The sequence below is a fragment of the Mobula hypostoma genome, chromosome 6 (genome assembly GCF_963921235.1).
Source record: "Mobula hypostoma chromosome 6, sMobHyp1.1, whole genome shotgun sequence".
NCBI classification, from domain to species: domain Eukaryota; kingdom Metazoa; phylum Chordata; class Chondrichthyes; order Myliobatiformes; family Myliobatidae; genus Mobula; species Mobula hypostoma.
The window spans coordinates 17,192,499-17,212,936 of NC_086102.1; the positions used below are offsets into that span (position 1 = coordinate 17,192,499).

Sequence of the window (20,438 nt, forward strand, 5' to 3'; positions counted from 1 at the left end):
GAATCCTCCAAAGTGAATCACTGCACACTTTTTTTCAGGTTGAATATTAGAATAAACATGCTGGGTAGATGTACCTAGAGAAGTTCTACATTACCAGGGTATTGAGCTTCTTGAACAGGTTCTGTCATTTAGCTTATGGAGTTAGGTCATGGTTGATTTGTATATCCATTCCATTTATCCAGCATTGATCCAGGTCCTTCGATGCTGTTTCCAGATACATTGGACTTAAGTTTACTGGAACAGATCAGGACTGGTACATTTTGGCCTAATTAAGCAGCTACCCCTATTTGTTTTCCTTGGAAATAGTTGAGGCATAAAGACAAACGGTAATAAATTATGTATTTACAAATGTTTGTAAATGAAATGCAGAACAAATTGTAACACTACCAATACTGATACAGTACTATAAAACTGTTTTAGTTCCTAATACTTGTAGATGGAAGGATTCATCTACGTTGCATTCTTTTGACTGTAAAGTGAACAAAATCAGCGCAAACATGTAGAGTAGATAATTTTCTGTCTTCATGCAATGCTATCGGCAATTAGATCCTCCATATCTTTTTAACTGTAACAGTTACAATGATTGTCAATACCTTCAGATTCTTCGTAGTGCTTAACATGAAGTAGGGAAATCATTCCCAACCATTTCTGGTATCTACAAGCTGGAATGCTTGAAATCACAGTGAGCAAAACAGTTTGGAATTGTCATCAGAATCGGATTTAGTATCACCAGCATATGTCATGAAATTTATTTCTCAGCAACTATCAGCAACAAAAATTGCTACTTTCTGAAGACAAACACTCAACTGACACTATTTAGAAAACTGTTCACTCAACCATCTAAATGTCACCAACAAGACGAAGATGAGGTTTGCCCTGATCTATGAACTAGCAAGCCCAAGTTGGGATTTATTTGACTGGAGCAGGTGTTACCATGGTGACAAGAGACTGCAGATGATGGAATCTGGAGCATTATGTACATCCCGATACAGGGTCTTGACCTGAACCAGCAACTTCCTTTGCCTCCACAGAGTTACCTGACCCACTGAATTTCTCCAGTGTTTTTTTTTAAAAGCCATAACCATCTTGCCATTGCCCAGCTCAATGCTGAATGATAACTCAAAGCATTCATGTTTAAGGGGAACATGAGGGGGAACTTCTTCACTCAATGTGTGGAATCAGCTGCCAGTGGAAGTGGTAGATGCGGGTTTGATTTCAACGTTTAAGAGAAGATTGGATAGGTACATGGATGGAAGGGGTATGGAGGGCTCTTGCAGAATACCAACGAGACTAGGCAGAATAACAGCCCATATGGACTAGATAGGCCAAAGATATCAATAAGATTGAAAGTAGAAGATTGAAGGAAGATTTGATAGAGCTATTCAAAATTATGAGGAATAGATAGGGCAGGATTTTTTCCACTGAAGTTGGGTGAGACAAGAAGTAAAGGTCATGGGTTAAGAGTGGAAGATGAAATATTTAAGGAAAACACGAGGGGGGTAACTTCTTCCCTCACAGAACAGTGAGAGTGTGGAATAAGCTGCCAGTGGAAATGGTGGATTGGGGTGTGATTTCTGGACAGAATAGTAATCTTACTGCTCTATCTGGGCTGCCTGCGATGGCAAAATCATTCTCCTATCCATTTAACATAACACCATAATCCTTCACAAAATCAGTAAACAGTAGGGGGAGAAATGAACACATCTCGCTTCACGTGGCCTCACCAGTTCCGCTGCCAGATCTCGAAGTCACCAAATCCTTCTGGTTTCACTCACATCATGCATTTTCAGCCCTTTTGAAGCTGAATGAAACCTGCAGATAGTCTTGCAGCTTGTCAAATAGGGAATTAAATTAATAATGGGTATTGAATGTTCCTCTAAAAATGTGGCAGTGATAATCAGGAATTTACCACAAAGCAGGCAACAACACAGCACTGAATTGGTAAATATTGAAAGATGTCATCAAGCCAGCTGGTCTGGAAGTCATATTATTTGACCTCATCATCCAAAGTGCTAAGTTTTGGTGCTTTGTAGCTACCAGACCAGCTATATGCTGAAGAATGGAAAGAGCTCCAGGTAGCATGGGTCCATCTAAGCAAAATCCATTTTTTGTTCCGTAAAATCATGTTTCAATCAACACTAAACTGACAAATGCTGACAATCCAGAGTAACCCAGACAGAATGCTGGTGGAACTCAACATGTCAGGCAGCATCTGTGGCAGGGAGGGGTTCCCAACTTTTATCATGCCATGGACCCCAGGTTGGGAGCCCCTGATCTATGGAGAGGAAAGAACAGTCGATGCTTCAGGCTGGGACCCATCATCAGGACCCCCCCCCCCCTTACATGTTGCCTAACCTGCTGAGTTCCACCAGCATTTTGTGTATGTTACTCTTGATGTATAATATTCATTGTTCTGAGGAACAAACAACAGCACTGAGGCACATGGGAACAGAGTTCCTCTGAAGGGCACGGAACAGGCCCGGCTGGCCCTTCGAGCCACCCTACCCAGCAAACCCCCAATTTAATCCCAGGACAATTTACAATGACTAGTTAACCCACCAACTGGTACATCTTTGGTCTGTGTGAGGAAACCCATGAGGGGTCACGGGGAGAACACACAAATGTCTTGTAGAGATTCTGGGAACAAAGCCACTGGTTTTTCTACAAAAAGTGGCATTCAAAGCAAATTTATTATCAAAGTACATGTCACCATACACAACCCTGAGGTTTGTTTTCTGGCGAGGATGCCCATTAATTCCATAATAGGATAATAACCACAATAGGATCAATGAAAGACCACACCAACTTGGCATTGATGTGTCAGTGATCAGAGGATTTCAAGATTTTATGGGAAAGCATTACTGGATACTCTTTTCCAAAAATTTCAAAGCCGTCTGCCACAAAAGTCAGTGATATCTTTAGAACAGCGTTTGTTACTTGAAGTGTCATATTTGGGAAATTATTACCACCAGGAAGCATGACTAACATACAGCTCCATATTTTTATTGAAGTCAGTCAAATAAGAAGCTTGTCTACTGGCAAAGTCTTGCATATTTTGGAGTTTGTTCCTCTGTGCATTTACATTTCCTTCCCTATTTGTGAAGCATGATTAAGACCAATTTCATGTTTTTTCTCTCCCCGCAAGTATGTGTATACATATGCCCTGCATACCAATGTAATTGCTGTATTTAATTCCATCAAATCTTGCCAGCGTTTATATTGATGATGATGCCTTTATTAAAGTGGCAGGCCCTCCTATTCCATGGAGAGCACTCCGACTGATTTGCCTCACCATCTGGTATGGAGACACCGCTGTGAAGGGTTAGAAAGAGCTGCAGAAGGTTGTAAACTCAGCCAGCTCTGTCGTGGACACCAGCCTCCCCAGCGTAGAGGAAACCTTTAAAAGGTGATTGCCTCAGATAGGTGGCATCTATCATTAAGGACCCCCACCACCCAAGACAAGCCATCTTCTCATTGCTACCGTCAGGGAGGCAGTAGTGCTTGTCCGTCATGTCTAACGATGACAGGAAACCTGTGTGGGCGAGTTTTTAAAGTGGAAAGGCCATTGCACTGCGGCAGTTCCACTCTCTCGACTTCAGAAATCCAGGTCCAGTGGTATAAACAAGCATCACAAACTGGGGATCCCACTGGATTCCATTCGCTCAGTCTGCTAGAGCTCTCTTCACATGCTAGGGTTCATGGTCATCTTCCCCTTCCTTTCTACCCCCCCCCAACTCCCCATCCAACCTTCTTATTTTGTTTTTTATCTCTTCCTTTCCAGTCATGATAAAGGGTCTCAGCCCTAAATGCCAATGTTTATTTGTTTCCATTAATGCCGCCTGTCTGTTCAGAAATCTGATGGTGGAAGAGAAGAAGCTGTGTCTCTCGTACCGGGGTATGAGGCCGCCAGCAGCCCTCACCTGGTTTAGCCTTCCTTTTGAAGCTGTGTACCCGGTGTGGCCATTATCCCATGCAATCGGCGAGAGGTACAAGTCCCTAAAGACACAAGTTTTAGGAACACCTCCTCCTCCACCATCAGATTTCTGAATGGACAATGAAGCAAAAACACAAGATTCTGCAGTTACTAGAAATCCAGAGCAGTGTACTCAGAATGAAGGAGGATCTCAACAGGTCAGGAGGCATTAATGGAAATGAATAAGTGTTTGAATTTAGGGCCAAGACCCTTTCTCAAGACTGGAAAGGAAGGGGCAGGGAAAAGCCAAAATAAGGTGGGGAAGAAGACGGTGAACATTGAACTCTACCTCAATGTTTTTGCTCTTGTTTTGCAATACTTAGATATATTCTTAATATATTGTAATTTATAGTTTGTGTATTGCACGGTACTGCTGCCTCAAATCAACAAATTGCATGGCACGTCTCTGAACTTTGTTTATTTAGCATGACAAATCTAATTTGGTACTTGTATTAAGTTAAACTTACATCCCTGTTGTGCTAATGAGGTTTAGGGCAGTAATGAGGGTCCTCCATCAGTCTTGGTGGTGTTCATTGTACCAGTAACTTCCTTTCAGTTTTCACAACTGTCAGCCGTGCAAGTCTCTGGTGGAGACTCAGGAATACCATCGCACTCAGATGTAGAAGGATTCTTTATTGTTGTTTCCGTAACAATTTTGTTTCACCAATCAGGATTTTTGGCCCTAAACTGAAGAGTCGAACCTGTAGGACTGGTGGACCACTCTTGGTCTGTCCTCTACCCTTTGACCTGTTTGACATGGTGACCGTACCAAGAGCCAAAGCAAAAAGCCCTTACTCCAGTCAGCATAGCTCTTTTGGTCATTAAGGCACGCACAACTCCAAACCACGACAAGGTTGTGGTCATCTTGGAGGATGTTAAGTCAAAGAGGAGACCTTTATTCTTCCTAATCACAATCTTATTGGGTTTCCTTTCTGATTTTTCAACAACCACAATGGTTCACTTTTGAGAGGAATCAAACAGCTATCTATTATGTAAATGAAGAGCTATTGCAGATAATAAAGTACAGAGACACCTACGTGTTCTTGTACATGAATTGCAAAATGTTAGCTGGCAGACAAGTACAGCAATTGGTTTGGAAGGCACATGGCATATTGGAAGTAATCCAAAATGGCTTTGGTGGGCTAATTCCAGGATGAGAGGTCTGTCTTGTCACAAGTAGTTAAATGAACTAGAAGCACTTTCTTTAGTGTTTATAGGAGTGAGGAGCGTTCTTATTAATACATATAAAGTCCTTTCTAGGGACATGATGGTGTCAATGGAGATGAGAAGACTGCAGATACCGGACTCAGGCAACAAACCTGCTGGAGGAATTTGTCAGGTCGAGCAGCATCTGTTGATGGGGGGAAGGGGCGGAGAATACTTGTTAACTTGGGTGACAATATTGTGGTTATTCTGTTAGTACGGTTATAGGCACTACTCATGTAAGGTGGTGAGTATCTGGTATTCTCAGTTCCATAGGGCCCTTACCTAGTTGTCTTCTGCAAATGAAGATTGGATTGCCATTTTACTGAACGCTTCTGCCCAGCTCGCAAGAGTTGGCCCTTCCGACTCCCCAAAGTTTGTTTTGTATCCCTCTCTCATTCCCGCGCTGACTTGTCTTTGGGCTGATTCTGGGTCTCCAACTAATCCACACTGACCCAACAAAGCTTCATAGTAACTGTAAGGGACAACACCTAGTGGGCACATTGTAGCTTTACAGACAACATCGATTTGTGTGAAGTTGTTGAAGTCAGCCCTCCCCCCTCCTCCCTCCTCCACTAGTAATTCCATCTTTCATTCGTCATTTCTTCTTTCCAGATTCCTCATCCTTTATCACCTTCCATTGGGCAGAAAATGCAAAAGCCTGAAAACGAGTACCGTCGTGCACAAGGACAGCTTCGACCCCACCCCAATAAGACTATTAAATGGTCCCCTAGTGTGATCAGGTGTCAGGTGGACCCTTGACATCACTATCTACCTCACTGTGATTTTGCATCTTATTGTTTACGTGCACTGCACTTTCTTTGTAGCTGTTAAATTTTATTCTGCATTGTTGTTTTACTTTGATCTACCTCGATCCACTGTGTGATGATCAGATCTATATGAACAGTATGCAGTATAAACTTTTCATTGTAGATGTGACAATAATATACCTACTCCAATTCCATTTTGCTAACACCAACTAGATTTGTTAACCTCACCCACCTACTCATCCACCTGGGTTGCTTCTTCCTTGTCCTACCCTTCTTTTCCACTCTCCCAAATGCAAATCATCTCTTTTCTATCGGTCTCCACTTGCTACCTTACAGTCTCAGTTCTGTCACACACCCCCACCTCCTTTCCTCTTCCCACCTGGCAACATCTGCCCCATATTTTCCCTTGTTTGTTTTCTCCTCTCACCCATCAACCTCAATCAATAAATGCGCTCACCATCCACCCCCTCCATTCCTGATTCCACCTGTCACCAATGCCAGTCTCTGCCTCACCACCCCCCCCCCACTCCGTCTCATCACTTTATACTGGCGGCTTGATGATCTTCCAGCACATGGAGATGTCCGTGGCAGAATGTTGCCGACTGGCACATTCTCGGCTGCAGGAGTACGTGCTGAGGGACGCACTGAAACTTGGTGCAGCCACCGCAAGGGCCCGGTGGGGAAGGACCGCTGTATAGGTTTCTTCACCCGCGGGAGAGGGAGGGGTCAGGTGGCGGGGAGTATACCCTTCAACAATGATGTGGTACGGTGAACAACTGGAGTGCCACGTGGGTGGCCATAAATATGGATATGTACTAACTTTAATGGAAACGTATGTAAAGGATGGAAAGTTATTGAATGGTTTATTGTATATATTTATTTTTGAATAAAGTATATTTTGAAATATAAAAAAAAATCACTTTATACTGGCCATCTTCCCTCCACACTTCGTCCTCAACCTGGAATGTCATCCATTCCTTTGTCTCCACTGACACCTCTTGACCCACAGAGCTCCAATGGTTTGTGACTTTGCCCCAGATTTCATGATTTGTCTTCACTTCTGTCTGTGTCAGTAACTTTGCTTAGTTCCGGTTGTAATTCTCCCTCAACACCTCCCCCTTCCCACATGCCCTTTGCTTGTTTTGTGCTTGGAGACTTTGAAATAAGGTTCAAGATTGTTTTAGGTCGTTTCCAGTACGCAAGTGTAAAGGAGAACAAAATAATTATTACTTTGGATGCAATGTACCACAAAAAAAACAGATAAAGAACACAATAATAAAAAACAATAAATAATAAATATGTAAGATAGCTTGTATGCATTGATTGTATATCCATAACGTGATGCCAGGCACAGGAATGTCTGTACATAGGTGACTGACAGGAAATTATAAAGTATTGGTGCTGGGGTATATGGAGGGGTGCGCTAGTATGTGAAGGTGCTGATCAGCCATACTGCTTGGAGAAAGCAACGTTTTTTTAATTTCATTGCGATAGCATAGAATAGGCCCTTCCAGCTCTTCGAGCTCTCACCCTCCCCCCCCCCCCACCTTCTTTATAGGGCCTCTGCCCCTTCCCTCTTCAGTCCTGATGAAGGGTTCCGGCCCGAAACGTTGACTGATCGTTTCCACGGATGCTGCCCGACCTGGCTGAGTTCTCCAGCGTGTTGTGAGTGTTGCTTTGACCCCAGCAATCCCCCAAGTTCATCCTAGCCTAGCTCGGGGACAGCTTACAATAACAAATTAATCTACCAGCCGGTATGTCTTTGGACTGTGGGAGGAAACCCACACAGTCATGGAGAAAAGGTACAAACTCCTTAGAGGCAACGGCGAGAATTGAGCCCAGGCCCCTGTAAAATGTAGTGCTAACCACAATGCTACCGTGCTGCTTCTCCCCTCCCCCAGTGTTGGAGGAGCTCAGGCGGTCAAGAAGCATCAGTGGAGTAAAAGGAACAGTTAACATTTCCGGTTGAGTCTAGTGGTCCTGGTGTGGATGCTACCTGGGCTGTCCTCCCCGCTGGAAGTGGGACAAGCACATGATGAGCAGGGTGGGTGGGGGGGGGGGCGGTTCTTAGACCATAAGACAAAGGAGCAGAAGTAGGCCATTCAGCCCATCGAGTCTGCTCCGCCATTTTATCATGAGCTGATCCATTTTATCCTATTTAGTCCCACTGCCCCGCCTTCTCACCATAACATTTGATGCCCTGGCTATTCAGATACATATCGATCTCTGCCTTAAATACACCCAATGACTTGGCCTCCACTGCTACCCGTGGCAACAAATTCCATAGATTCACCATCCTCTGACTAAAAAAATTTTTTCGCATTTCTGTTCTGAAAGGGCGCCCTTCAATCCTGAAGTCATGCCCTCTCGTACTAGACTCCCCCATCATGGGAAACAACTTTGCCACATCCACTCTGTCCATGCCTTTTAACATTCGAAATGTTTCTATGAGGTCTCCCCTCATTCTTCTAAACTCCAAGGAATACAGTCCAAGAGCGGACAAACGTTCCTCATATGTTAACCCTCTCATTCCCGGAATCATTCTAGTGAATCTTCTCTGTACCCTCTCCAACGTCAGCACATCCTTTCTTAAATAAGGAGACCAAAACTGCCCACAGTACTCCAAGTGAGGTCTCACCAGCGCCTTATAGAGCCTCAACATCACATCCCTGCTTCTATACTCTATTCCTCTAGAAATGAATGCCAACATTGCATTCGCCTTCTTCACTACCGACTCAACCTGGAGGTTAACTTTAAGGGAATCCTGTATGAGGACCCCCAAGTCCCGGTGCATCTCAGAACTTTGAATTCTTTCCCCATTTAAATAATAGTCTGCCTGTTTATTTTTTCTGCCAAAGTGCATAACCATACACTTTCCAACATTGTACTTCATTTGCCACTTCTCTGCCCATTCTTCCAATCTATCCAAGTCTCTCTGCAGACTCTCCGTTTCCTCAGCACTACCGGCCCCTCCACCTATCTTCGTATCATCAGCAAACTTAGCCACAAAGCCATCAAGTCCATAATCCAAATCGTTGTTGTACAATGTAAAAAGAAGCGGCCCCAACACTGATCCCTGCAGAACACCACTGGTAACCGGCAGCCAACCAGAATAGGATCCCTTTATTCCCACTCTCTGTTTCCTGCCAATCAGCCAACGCTCTATCCACGTATGTAACTTTCCTGTAATTCCATGGGCTCTTATCTTGTTAAGCAGCCTCATGTGTGGCACCTTGTCAAAGGCCTTCTGAAAATCCAAATATACAACATCCACTGCATCTCCCTTGTCTAGCCTGCTGGTAATTTCCTCAAAAAATTGTAATAGGTTTGTCAGGCAGGATTTTCCTTTAAGGAATCCATGCTGAGTTCTGCCTATCTTGTCATATGCCTCCAGGTACTCTGTAACCTCATCCTTGACAATCGACTCCAACAACTTCCCAACCACCGACGTCAAGCTAACAGGTCTATAATTTCCTTTTTGCTTCCTTGCCCCCTTAAATAGCGGAGTGACATTTGCAGTTTTGCAGTTTTCCAGTCTTCCAGAACCATGCCAGAATCTATCGACTTTTGAAAGATCATCGCTAATGCCTCCGCAATCTCCACATGATGTTACTGGCCTCCAAAAGAAGTTTAATATTCCTTGGCTGAAACGTGATTTGGAGCTGGCAGAATAGTTAAGATCTGACACCCTTCACATACAGCAGATCGCCAGTCGCTATCCGCTAACAGTAACATAATAGTGCCTTTGCGTGATTTTTTTTTGGCCAATCAATTCTGTGAAATTTATAAATGGAACAGGCAATGTTGGTAACGGCTTATTTTCGGTTTTGGTAAAGGTGGCTAAGTTCAGGTGGTGGTGTGAATGGGAAGGGAGAGCAGAGGAGATCAAAGGGTTCCTTTTTACCTTCTCTATCACTCCCTCCTAATATCTTCTCACAGTTTAATGAGTCAGTTCTGTTACTATTTAACCGTTCCTTTCACAGTGTAAAATTTTCCATCTCAGGCAAGCCATTGAAATCAAGTGGGTGTTAAATGGAATTACTGCTGATGGAAACTATGTGCAGAACCAATGATAACACAGCTGCCGGGCAGCATCAGCTGTTTTTTCCATCTTCCCGTGCAAAGCCAAGCTGATTAGCATAGATATCTGACCGAGTGCTGATGTCACTACTTTCCATTCGAAGTTCATTTTGTCCCAGTTGGAACTTGCTGGTTTTGTTCAAGAATTTGCTGTCTCACACTGGAAATCTCCTGAGGGTAATCACTCAAGTCTATATAAGCCAGAGTAGTGCACGGCAGCTTGTAAGTCATAACCACCACATTGGATCAACAGCCTTGAAACTCCTTTGCAGTTATTCAAGCTGTGACCAGCGAAACCATGCATCTGCAAAGCCTTAAGTGCAACAGGATTCTGATTGCTTGTTTGCCTGACAATGAAGTTTTCACAGATGGTGATTTACGGGTAAGGAGTGGGCTTAACTATATTTCAAGAAAACAGCTCGATGTTGGCAGTCTAGTTTCAATTTATTGTGCTGATCCGGAATTGGTTTAATGGACCTGATAGATACAAGTGGCAGTGAGAATGTTTGGAATTTAACTTGTACGCCACGCGCTAATTCAGTGTGCACTCCTGTTGGAAACTGATGTTAGGGATATCTTGCATTGACTTCTTAACACTCTGCCCATCACCGATGTGGGATGAAGGGCTAACTGCAGAGTTTGATCCTCTGTTGCAAAGTTCTTTTCTTGTGCTCCTATGAGTTTAGTACATTTTAGGGAAAAGATGGAATTGTGCACGAAGATAGCGAATTTTGTCTTGATGCTGCTGGAGAGGTTATTATGTGAAAACAAAGTAATGTCTTTTTGTGAAATTGAGGCGCAAGGTTGCAATGGATTGTGAACTGCCCATTGGTTTCAGGTCATGTACTGATCATGGAAAAGAGGCTACGCTACAAGTGCAGAATAGTGATTGTTGGAATATTAAGTATTTGCGAGGAGATGACAAGAAAATAGGAATATCCTGTTAAAATTGTCCCCCAGGAAGAAGCTTGCTTCATTAAATGAGCCATTCAAAATAAAACCATCAGTACTTAAATTGTTAATGTAGCTGAAGATGTTTGCCAGTAAAAAAAAATTATGAATAGGTTCCCTGAGTAAATCTAAAATTAGCTTAAAGATTTGTGTACGTTGGCTTAAAAATTATTTTACATTGAAAATATCCTGAGGGGTATAAACGTAATGCTGGTTTAACCTCGTTACAGTTTGACTTTTAATTTCATGTGTTGCATCTTTTTTGTAGTGTGTATTGATGTTGATTTTGATACATCAGAAATGTGAACAAATTTTATTATTTTGTGCTTGTGAAAGGAATTTTTTCCATTTGAAAGTGAAGCTAGAAGTTGCCATGACTAAATCTGACAATTGGAACTTAACACTGGTGTACATGAAGCCAAAATGTCCATTAGGAAATAACCAACTTTTTTTTTCTTGTGTACATGCTGGGTGAATCGTTCAGGGAACATAGAATACAGTACAGGAACAGGTCCTTCAGCCCACTGTTATGCCAAACCAATTAATTAGTAATTGAAAGACAATGAATCCCTTGTGCCAACACGTTTCCATATTCTTCCATTTCACTCATTCATGTGCCTATCTGATCATCTCTTTAAAGTCCATTTCTGCCTCTGCTACTACCCCCAGTGCTCCTCACTGTCTCCTTTGAAGTTACCCCCTCTCACCTTAAATAAATGTAGTCTGGTGTTTGGCATTTCAATCCTATAAACTGCTATTAGATCGCCCCTCAGCCTCCACCCCTCCAGAGAAAGCAACCCAAGTTTGTCCAAACTGTTATTAAACATGCCTTCTAATCCAGGCAACATCCTGGTAAGCCTTGTCTGCACCCTCTCCAAAGCTTTGACGTCCTTCCTGTAATGGGATAACCAAAACTGTGTGCAGTACTCCTGATATGGCCTAACCAGAGTTTTATAAAGCTGCAACTTATCATCCTGACTTTTGATCTCAGATACTCAACTAATAAAGGCCAGCATGCCATATGCCGTCTTAACCGCCTTATCAAATACCTGTGGAACCACTTTCAGGGAGCTGTGAACTTGGACCCCAAGTTCAGTCTGTTGATCAACACTGATAATGATCTTGCCCGTAGTAGTGTATTGCCTCTTTGCATTTGACCCACCAAGGTACAACCCTTCTCAATTGGCCGAGCTAAACTCCATCTGCCATTTCTCCGTCCAGGGCGGTCTGCAGATAACAAATGATGAAGGTAGATTGAATTGAATTGAATATGCCTGGATTCTTTTAATTTGTTTTATATATTCTGTTTCTTTAAATGCATTCCAGGATTTTCTCTATATCTTGCCTGTCTGTGGGAAGACAAATCACAGGGTTGTATTCTGCATACATATTTTGATAATAAATGTACTTTAAATCCTTGAATCATATCTGCAATGGATCTGTATCCTGATGTATTCTTAGTCAGTCTACGCCATCCACAACACCACCAATCTAAGTAATATTTATTTAATAGTGATGGGCGAAATAACACTAGAATATTAAAACAAGATCAAGTCATACAGGCCCTGTGCCTACATCAGTAAGACCGTGGCTAATCTTTTATTTCAATGTGCTTTGTTATACTAACCAATTCCCTTAATATCCAGTAACACCCCCCCCCCCGATAACTGTCTAGTCACGGTTGAGTTTAGTGTCATGTGCACAACATGTATGTATAGGTACAATGGAAAGCTTATTTGCAGCCACATCATATACTTAATAGTATTCAAAAGGCAAAGTAAATTAAGCAAAAATTATACTGTTTTTATAAGAAAGGACATTTATACACAGTGACTAAACCTCCACAGCACTCATGGGTAGCTAATTCCAAGGATTCATTATCTTTTTGGATACAGCCAATTTTTTTCCCCCCAACTTCGTCAAGAAAAAAGCTTAGAAAAATAGAGGGCTACGGGTAACCCTAGGTGATTTCTAAAGTAAGTACATGTTCATCACAGCATTGTGGGCTGAAGGGCCTGTATTGTGCTGTAGGTTTTCTATGTTTCTAAAAGCTGATCCAGTGTTCTGAGACTGTGACTCCTGGTTCAAAATCACCAGCTGGAGGAAAAGCCATCATTTCATCTACTCGTTTCGAGTTCTCCAAAAAAAAATTGGGAGTGTTTCTGTGCAATGACCTCTAATTCTGCTGAACCTGAGAGTGTGGGCCCATTGTTCCTCATGGGATGAACCTTCCTCCTCGTCCCCCGCTTGCAACCAAAAACTGAATCAATCTAATGGAGCTTTTGTCGTATGCCCTCGATCACAAATGTCCTTCAGAGAGGGAGAGAGCTGTATTTACACACACAGCGTGTATTTGTTGAGCATCCAGGCCATGCTCTCTTCTCACTGCTTCCACTGGGAAGGAATTATAGGAGTCCTGGGCCCCACGCCATCAGGTTCAGGAACAATCATTACCCTACAACCATCAGGCTCCCAAACCAGCCTGGATAACTTCATTCACCTCCACTCTGTACTGATTCCACAACCTACAGACTCACTTTCAAGGCCCGATAACTCATGTTCTCAGTACTTTTTTTGCACAATTTGTCTTTTGCACATTGTTAGTCAGTCTTTGTTTATGTATAGTTTTAAATAAATTTTATTGTATTTTTATTCATGTGAATGCAAAAAGGAGGCTTATGGTGACATATGTTCTTTGATACTAAATTTACTTTGAACTTTGAGTAAAGACATTCCGTGAGACGGGGGCAACAAGCTGACTAGATATCTAACGAGCTCAGGTGTTGGGGGAGGCAGGTGAGATATTTCAGCTGCAGTAACTGGGAGCCGATGGAAATTATTATAATTCATGTGCTTACAATTGCAAGGAGTACCTACAACTCGAGTAACTCAGCTCAGTTAGAAACTTGGATGCCATAATGCACAAGAGAGGGAGGAAGCAGTCAGAGCACTTTGTTCCAAGAGACTGGTCAACCCCTTGGATGAAGTGCTGTAAGACTGGGTGGTCAGGAAGGATAGAAGAGATTTGACTAAGTGAATGGTATGGAGATACAAAAGATGAGAACCCTGTTGCACTTGTCCAGTGGATACAGGGTTCTTATAGCATAAGTAGACAGGCAGAGATTGCAAGAGGGGTGAGTGAACGACGACCTCACCAAGATATGGTAGACGATTTGACTTGGGAATGACAAGGAATCGTGTGATGATAGGGAACTAGATAGCCTGAAGACTGTGTTTCTCCAGTGCCAGGACATCTCTGGGCTGGCCAACACCAGAGCAGTAGATGATATATATATTTGTGTGTGCTGTAGGGAAACCACAGTCATGGGGTAAAGTCCTGCTGAAGGAAAATGAGCAACTAGTCAATTTTTTTTAGAAAGGAGAAATTACCAAGGTAATTATCATGGGATCACTGCTTAAGCCACTTGCAAATTAGCGTATCGTCAGAGTTTTAATGCTCAGTTCAAAGATTGATAGGAAACTGGGTTTCGTTTTTTTGGGGTCAGTGCTAGGGGGAAAGAGGTGGCTTTTGTGTTGCAGAGGTTTTACTGGAATCTGGGTAGGTGTAGTGGTGGAAAAGGAGTGGGGGGGTGTTCTCTTCAGGGGAATTTTAAAATGTTAACGGGAAATTATAGTGCAGTGTAGGGACATTGACAATAATAACCAGAGTTCATCAGAAACAAACAAACATAGTGTAACTCCTGTTGGAGGGAGCAGAGAAAAAAAAAATAAATACCATTTTTAAATGAAAGTATATTTGTAACAACATACATGGGCAAAAAGTACCAATAGATGTCTGTTAACCATTTCAGAAAGTGGCCAGTGTCAGGATGTCATTAATTAGAGCATTGAACAGAACAGCACAGGAACAGGATTTCGGCCCATAATGTTATGCTGAACCAGCTAAAACGAAAATTTAGAAATCCCCAAAAACTAATCCCTCCTACATGTATGATGTCCACATCCCTCCATCTTCCTCATTTATGTGCCTATCTAAACGTCTCTTACCATGCCAGGCAATGCATTCCAGACATTCACCACTCTGTGGGAGAGAGAGGAGAAACAACTTGCCCCTCACATCCCTTTTGAACCTACCCCCCTCGCCTTCAATGCATGCCCTCCTGTATTAGACATATCTACCTTTGGGATAAAGATGCTTCCTGTCTACTCTATCTATGCCTCTCATTATCTCATAAACCTCTATCAGATTTGCCCTCAACCTCCTCCACTCCAAAGAAAAGTTTAGTCCTGCCTCACATGATGGCACATTTAAGGCACAATGGTACAGATCATTCAGTATCTGTTTCATGTCTCCATTGACCCAGGTTCGGTCCACATCTCCAGTGATACTTGTGTGAAATTGGCACATTCTGTCTGTGACTGAGTAGGTTTCCTCTCAGTTTTCGTCCATATTCCGAGCACGTGGGTTGGTGAATTAATTTAATCCAATCAGATACTAGTTTCTTACTATTTGGGTGGCACAATACGTTACAGTGCCACAATCGTTGATCGGTGTTCAGTTCCCGCTGTTGACTGTAAGGAGTTTCTACATTCTCCCCGTGGCTGCACCCGTTTCCTCCAAGTGCTCAGGATTCCTCCCACATTCCAAAGACCTACAAGCTGTTCTGGCACCAGAAGCGTAGCAACGCCTGTGGGCCGCCCAGCATGTCCTCGCTGATTTGATTTGATGCAAACAATGCATCTCACTGTATGTTCTGATAAATCAAGCTGATCTTTGAAACTAACCAAATTATGAAGGTATGAGATAAGAGTTGCCTAAGTAGACTGAGCAGCAACTTCAAAAGATATTAAGCAAACAATGAGTAATTTGTGGGGGGAAGAAAACTTAAAACACCATTTATGACAGCACTTTTTGTCCTTTGAGGGAATATTTACTAACATGGGCTCATTGATTCCAGTTTGGAGGAATAGAAGGTGACCTCTTTGAAACACATTAAATTCTTGTGAATCTTGACAGGGTAGATGTAGGTGGTATTTCTCTGGCAGGAATATCTGGAAGCAAGTCCTGTAGGATCAAAATAAGGGGCCATCTGAAATCAGATCTGAAATGAGCAAAAATGTTTTCGCCCAAAAGAATGGGAAATCTTTGAAATTTTCTAAGTTGGTGGGCAGTTGAAACTCAGTTACTGAGTAAGCTAGAGAAAGAGGAGGGATACAGGGCAAAAGTTATGGGGGGGAGGCAAGGACAGAAAGATGCAAGGGGTAGAGAAAGATGCAAAGAGATATTTAAGGGAATGGAATGATCTGGTGTGAATGCAGCAAAGTGTCACTGAGATGAGGACTTGGCCATGATATTAAATGGCAGAGAAGGCGTGAAAAACTGAATGAATGGCCTTATCCTGCTGTTTCTTATGAGACCAGACCTGTTCACTATATATTAGGCACAGTCTCACCTCTGCTTCATACAACTTTGATAAGATGTCTGGACTTAGGAAAATAGAGGGCTATGGGTAAGCCTAGTAATTTCTAAGGTAGGGACATGTTTGGCACAACTTTGCAGGCTGAAGGGCCTGTATTATTCTGTAGGTTTTCTATGTTTCTGTTTCAAAAATTTGGGTTATAGATGCAAGTTAGCTTTTGATGATTTGTATAGGAAGGTAATTAGTTCATGCTGAACATCACCTATTTATTGCTCAAAATTTTAAAAACTAGTTTCAGAATCAGAATCGAGTTTATTATCACATTATGTGATGTGAAATTTGTTGACTTAGCAGTAGCAGCAGTTCAATGCAATACATAATCTAGAAGAAAACGAAACAAACTAAAATAATAAATCAATTACAGTATACAGATATTGAATAGATTAAAAATCATGAAAAAAATAGAAATAACTATTTTTTTAAAACAGTGAGGTAGTGTCCAAGGGTTCAATGTCCATTTAGGAATCAGATGTCAGAGGGGAAGAAGCTGCTTCTGAATGGCTGAGTGTGTGCCTTCAGGCTTCTGTACCTCCTACCTGATGGTAACAGTGAGAAAAGGGCATGCCCTGGGTGCTGGAAGTCCTTAATAACGGATGCTGCCTTTCTGAGACACTGCTTCTTGAAGATGTCCTGAGTATTTGTAGGCTCGTACACAAGATGGAGCTGACTAGATTTACAATCTTCTGCAGCTTCTTTCGGTCCTGTGCAGTAACCCATGCCCCCATACCAGACAGTGATGCAGCCTGTCAGAATGCTCTCCACGGTACATCTAAAGAAGTTTTTGAGTGTACTTGTTGACATACCAAATCTCTTCAAACTCCTAATGAAGTACAGCCACTGTCTTGCCTTCTTTATATCTGCATGTTGGGACCAGGTTAGATCCTCCGATCTTGAAACTGCTCACTCTCTCCACTTCTGATCCCTCTGAGGATTGATATGTGTTCCTTCATCGTGCCCTTCCTGAAGTCCACAATCAGTTCTTTCATCTTACTGACGTTGAGTGCCAGGTTGTTGCTGCGACTCCACTCCACTAGTTGGCATATCTCACTCGGTATGCCCTCTTGTCATCATCAGCGATTCTACCAACAACGGTTGTATCGTCAGCAAATTTATAGATGGTATTTGAACTATACCTAGCTGCACAGTCGTGTGTGTAGAACGAGTAGAGCAGTGGGTTAAGCACACACCCCTGAGGTGCACAAGTGTTGATTGGTGCACAACACAAGGTGTGTAACTTTCTTTGTTCATTGAAGTAAATAACTTTCCGTGATTCCATATTAAATTGTCAATCAGATCAGTCTACATATTGTCTTTCTATAAAAATAATGGTCTAGATATATAACATAGTCTTAGTGGTAGGGAGAGATTATATGTATTCACTAAATACCCTCTGACCTGGTTATTGTGAGAATAATTCTTTATTATTGTGTTTCCGTATGAGCAGTACAATAGCATAGCGGCTAGCCTATCACTTTAGAGCACTAATTTCGCCAATTTGGGTTCAATTCCCACCGCGGACTGTAAGGATTTACACATTCTTCCTGCATCAGTTTCCTCCGGATGTTCAGGTCTCCTCCCACATTCCAAAGACGTAGAGATTAGAGGTAGTTCAAGTTTACTGTCTTTCAACTATGCATGATACCACCAGACGAAACAGTGATGTCCTAAACCAAGGTGCGCAACGCAAGGTATATAATTCACACACAACACAAAGTAATATTACCACAAATAACTTAACAAATAATAATGTACATTCTGGAAGATTAACATTTAACTGAAGGTGCATTTATGATACAAGTTTAAAAGTAAGCAGTGTAACACTACTGGTGCTCCATAAATGATGAGACCCCGATGGTGGCAGTGAGTTCAGTAGTCTCTTGCCCTGAGGGAAGAAGCTGTTTCCCATCCTAACAGTTCTTGTCCTAATGCTACGGTACCTCCTGCCTGTTTGTTGCGGTCAAAGAGATTGTGGAATGGGTGAGAGGGATCCTTGACAATGCTGTGGGCCCTGCATATGCAGTGCTCCTGATAAATATCTCAAATGGGTGGAAGAGAATCCCTGATAATCCTCTCAGCAGTTCTCACAATCCTTTTTAGCATCTTGCAGATTGATGCCTTGCAGTTTCCATACCAGACATTGATGCAGCTGGTCAGAACACTCCCAGTGCTACTCCTTTAAAAAGTGGTTATAATGGGGGCAAAGAAGCTCGTTCATTTCAACCTCCTTGCAGTGGAGACGCGTCTCTGCTTTCTTGACTAAAAAGGTGCTGTTGAGGGACCAGATGAGATGGTCCATTTTTGTGCACTCCCAGAAACTTGGTGCTTCTAGCTGTGTATGCGCTGTGAGGAGTGGTCAAGCTACACCACCTTAAAGTCCACAGTCGTGTCTTTGGTTTTGTCCACGTTGAGCCTCGAGTTGTGGTCGCACTATTCTACAAGCCGCTGCTCCATCTCCTGATACAGTGTTGTTGATGAGGTCAACCACTGTTGTGCCATCAGCGAACTTGATTCAATTTGATTTGGATCTAGCAATGTAATCTTGCACCAGCAGCGTGCATGGCAGTGATCTTAGCACATAACCCTGGGGTGCTCAGTGTGATGGAGCTAGACATGCTTCTGCCAACACAGACTGACGATGGTTTTTCTGTCAAGAAATCCAGGATCCAGTTACACAGAGACGTATTGAGACCCAATCAGGACAGTTTACTCGCCAGCTTCAGAGGGATGATTGTACTAAACACTGAGCTGAAGTCTATGAACAGCATCCTGGTGTATGAGGTTCTATCTGCCAGGGTGGGACAGGATGGAACGGAAGCCAGAGGTTATAACGTTGTCAATGGACCAACTTAAGCAATAAGTGAACTGGAAAGGGTCCAAGGTAGCAGCTATATGAGAGTTAATGTGATCCATTGCTGGCTGCTCAAAGCACTTCATTATTGTTGAGGTCAGTGTCACAGGTCATTTGTCATTGAAGGCAGATTACTGTTACACCCTCTTGGGTAGCAGGATGATGGTGGCTGCTTTGAGGCCTTGCGGGATAGCGGACTGTTCCAGAGATGTTGAAGATGTCTGTCAGAACCTCAGTTGACTACCCCTCAGCACCTGGCCAGTTATGTTTCCAGACTTTACGCGGGTTGACCCTGGCTAGGGTCTTCCTCACATCAGCTGAGTGCCTGCTCCTCCTTGTGAATTTTGGGCATGCTATGTTGACATTGAAAGCATGGTGATACTTGTGGGCTGTCCTTGCTGGTTTAATTTGAAGAAACTGAAGCATTTCACTTAGTTCCGATGAACATGTAAGAAATAAAGCTAATCCCTTGATACTATTTACCATCACATGGTTTCACACTTGGTTTGACATCCATTTTATATATAAAAATAACTCTGGGCATTGCCCCAAGCATACAGAGTAACATCAAGAAGCTTTATATGCATTTGTATTGAGGAGGTGATTAAACCTCTATTAGCCGGGATGAATGACAGATGTAATCACCTGTGTGTTTGGGTCTTATTGCCATCCTAATACCCAGTGTCAGCAGCAGGGGAAAGAGGTTGCGACATATCTCTGCTGAAACTTATCCCTGAGGTGTGCTGGTTTTCTGACAGCTTGGACTTGTGATGACCTCCTGAGTCAGCCAGTTTTATTTGCACAAGCTGTTTACCTTCACATGACTTTTTTCTGACAGACTTTGTTCAAAAGTTAGTGCAGACACAAAGGGAAATCTTCTGCCTTTTTTCTGTTTGACTTGCTGCAAAGTACAGTAGAGAAAGGTCAGACCAACTCCCCAGTGCACTGGCTAATATTTCTATGGCCCTCTGTTAATCAGATTCGACTATAGGTGTTGTACCCTGGCTATCTACCTGATGCCCAAGCCAAGGCCCTATGATACGGAGAAGATACTGTTGCCTGTGCAGATGATGAATCCAAAGGAATGGCAGAGACTGATACAGTTTAGAGGAGTTGCCAGTCAGTGTTGAATTCAACGTAGGACTGCCTTAGGGACTCCAGCTCCAGATTTT

The 20,438-nt window shown here is 42.7% G+C and overlaps 1 protein-coding gene across 2 annotated transcripts in view; it reads left to right on the forward strand.

The window, feature by feature from the left end:
- LOC134347831 (calcipressin-1-like) overlaps window positions 1-20,438 on the forward strand; it is a 97,549-nt gene that overhangs the window by 64,747 nt on the left and 12,364 nt on the right. Inside the window, exon 1 of one of the 2 annotated variants that reach the window (XM_063050299.1) lies at window positions 10,169-10,408. The exons of the other annotated variant lie outside the window; for it this stretch is intronic. Coding sequence (XP_062906369.1) covers window positions 10,325-10,408 — 84 coding nt within the window. The 5' untranslated portion in view covers window positions 10,169-10,324. Of the gene's footprint in view, window positions 1-10,168; window positions 10,409-20,438 lie in introns of those variants that run through there. 2 annotated transcript variants of the gene reach the window in all.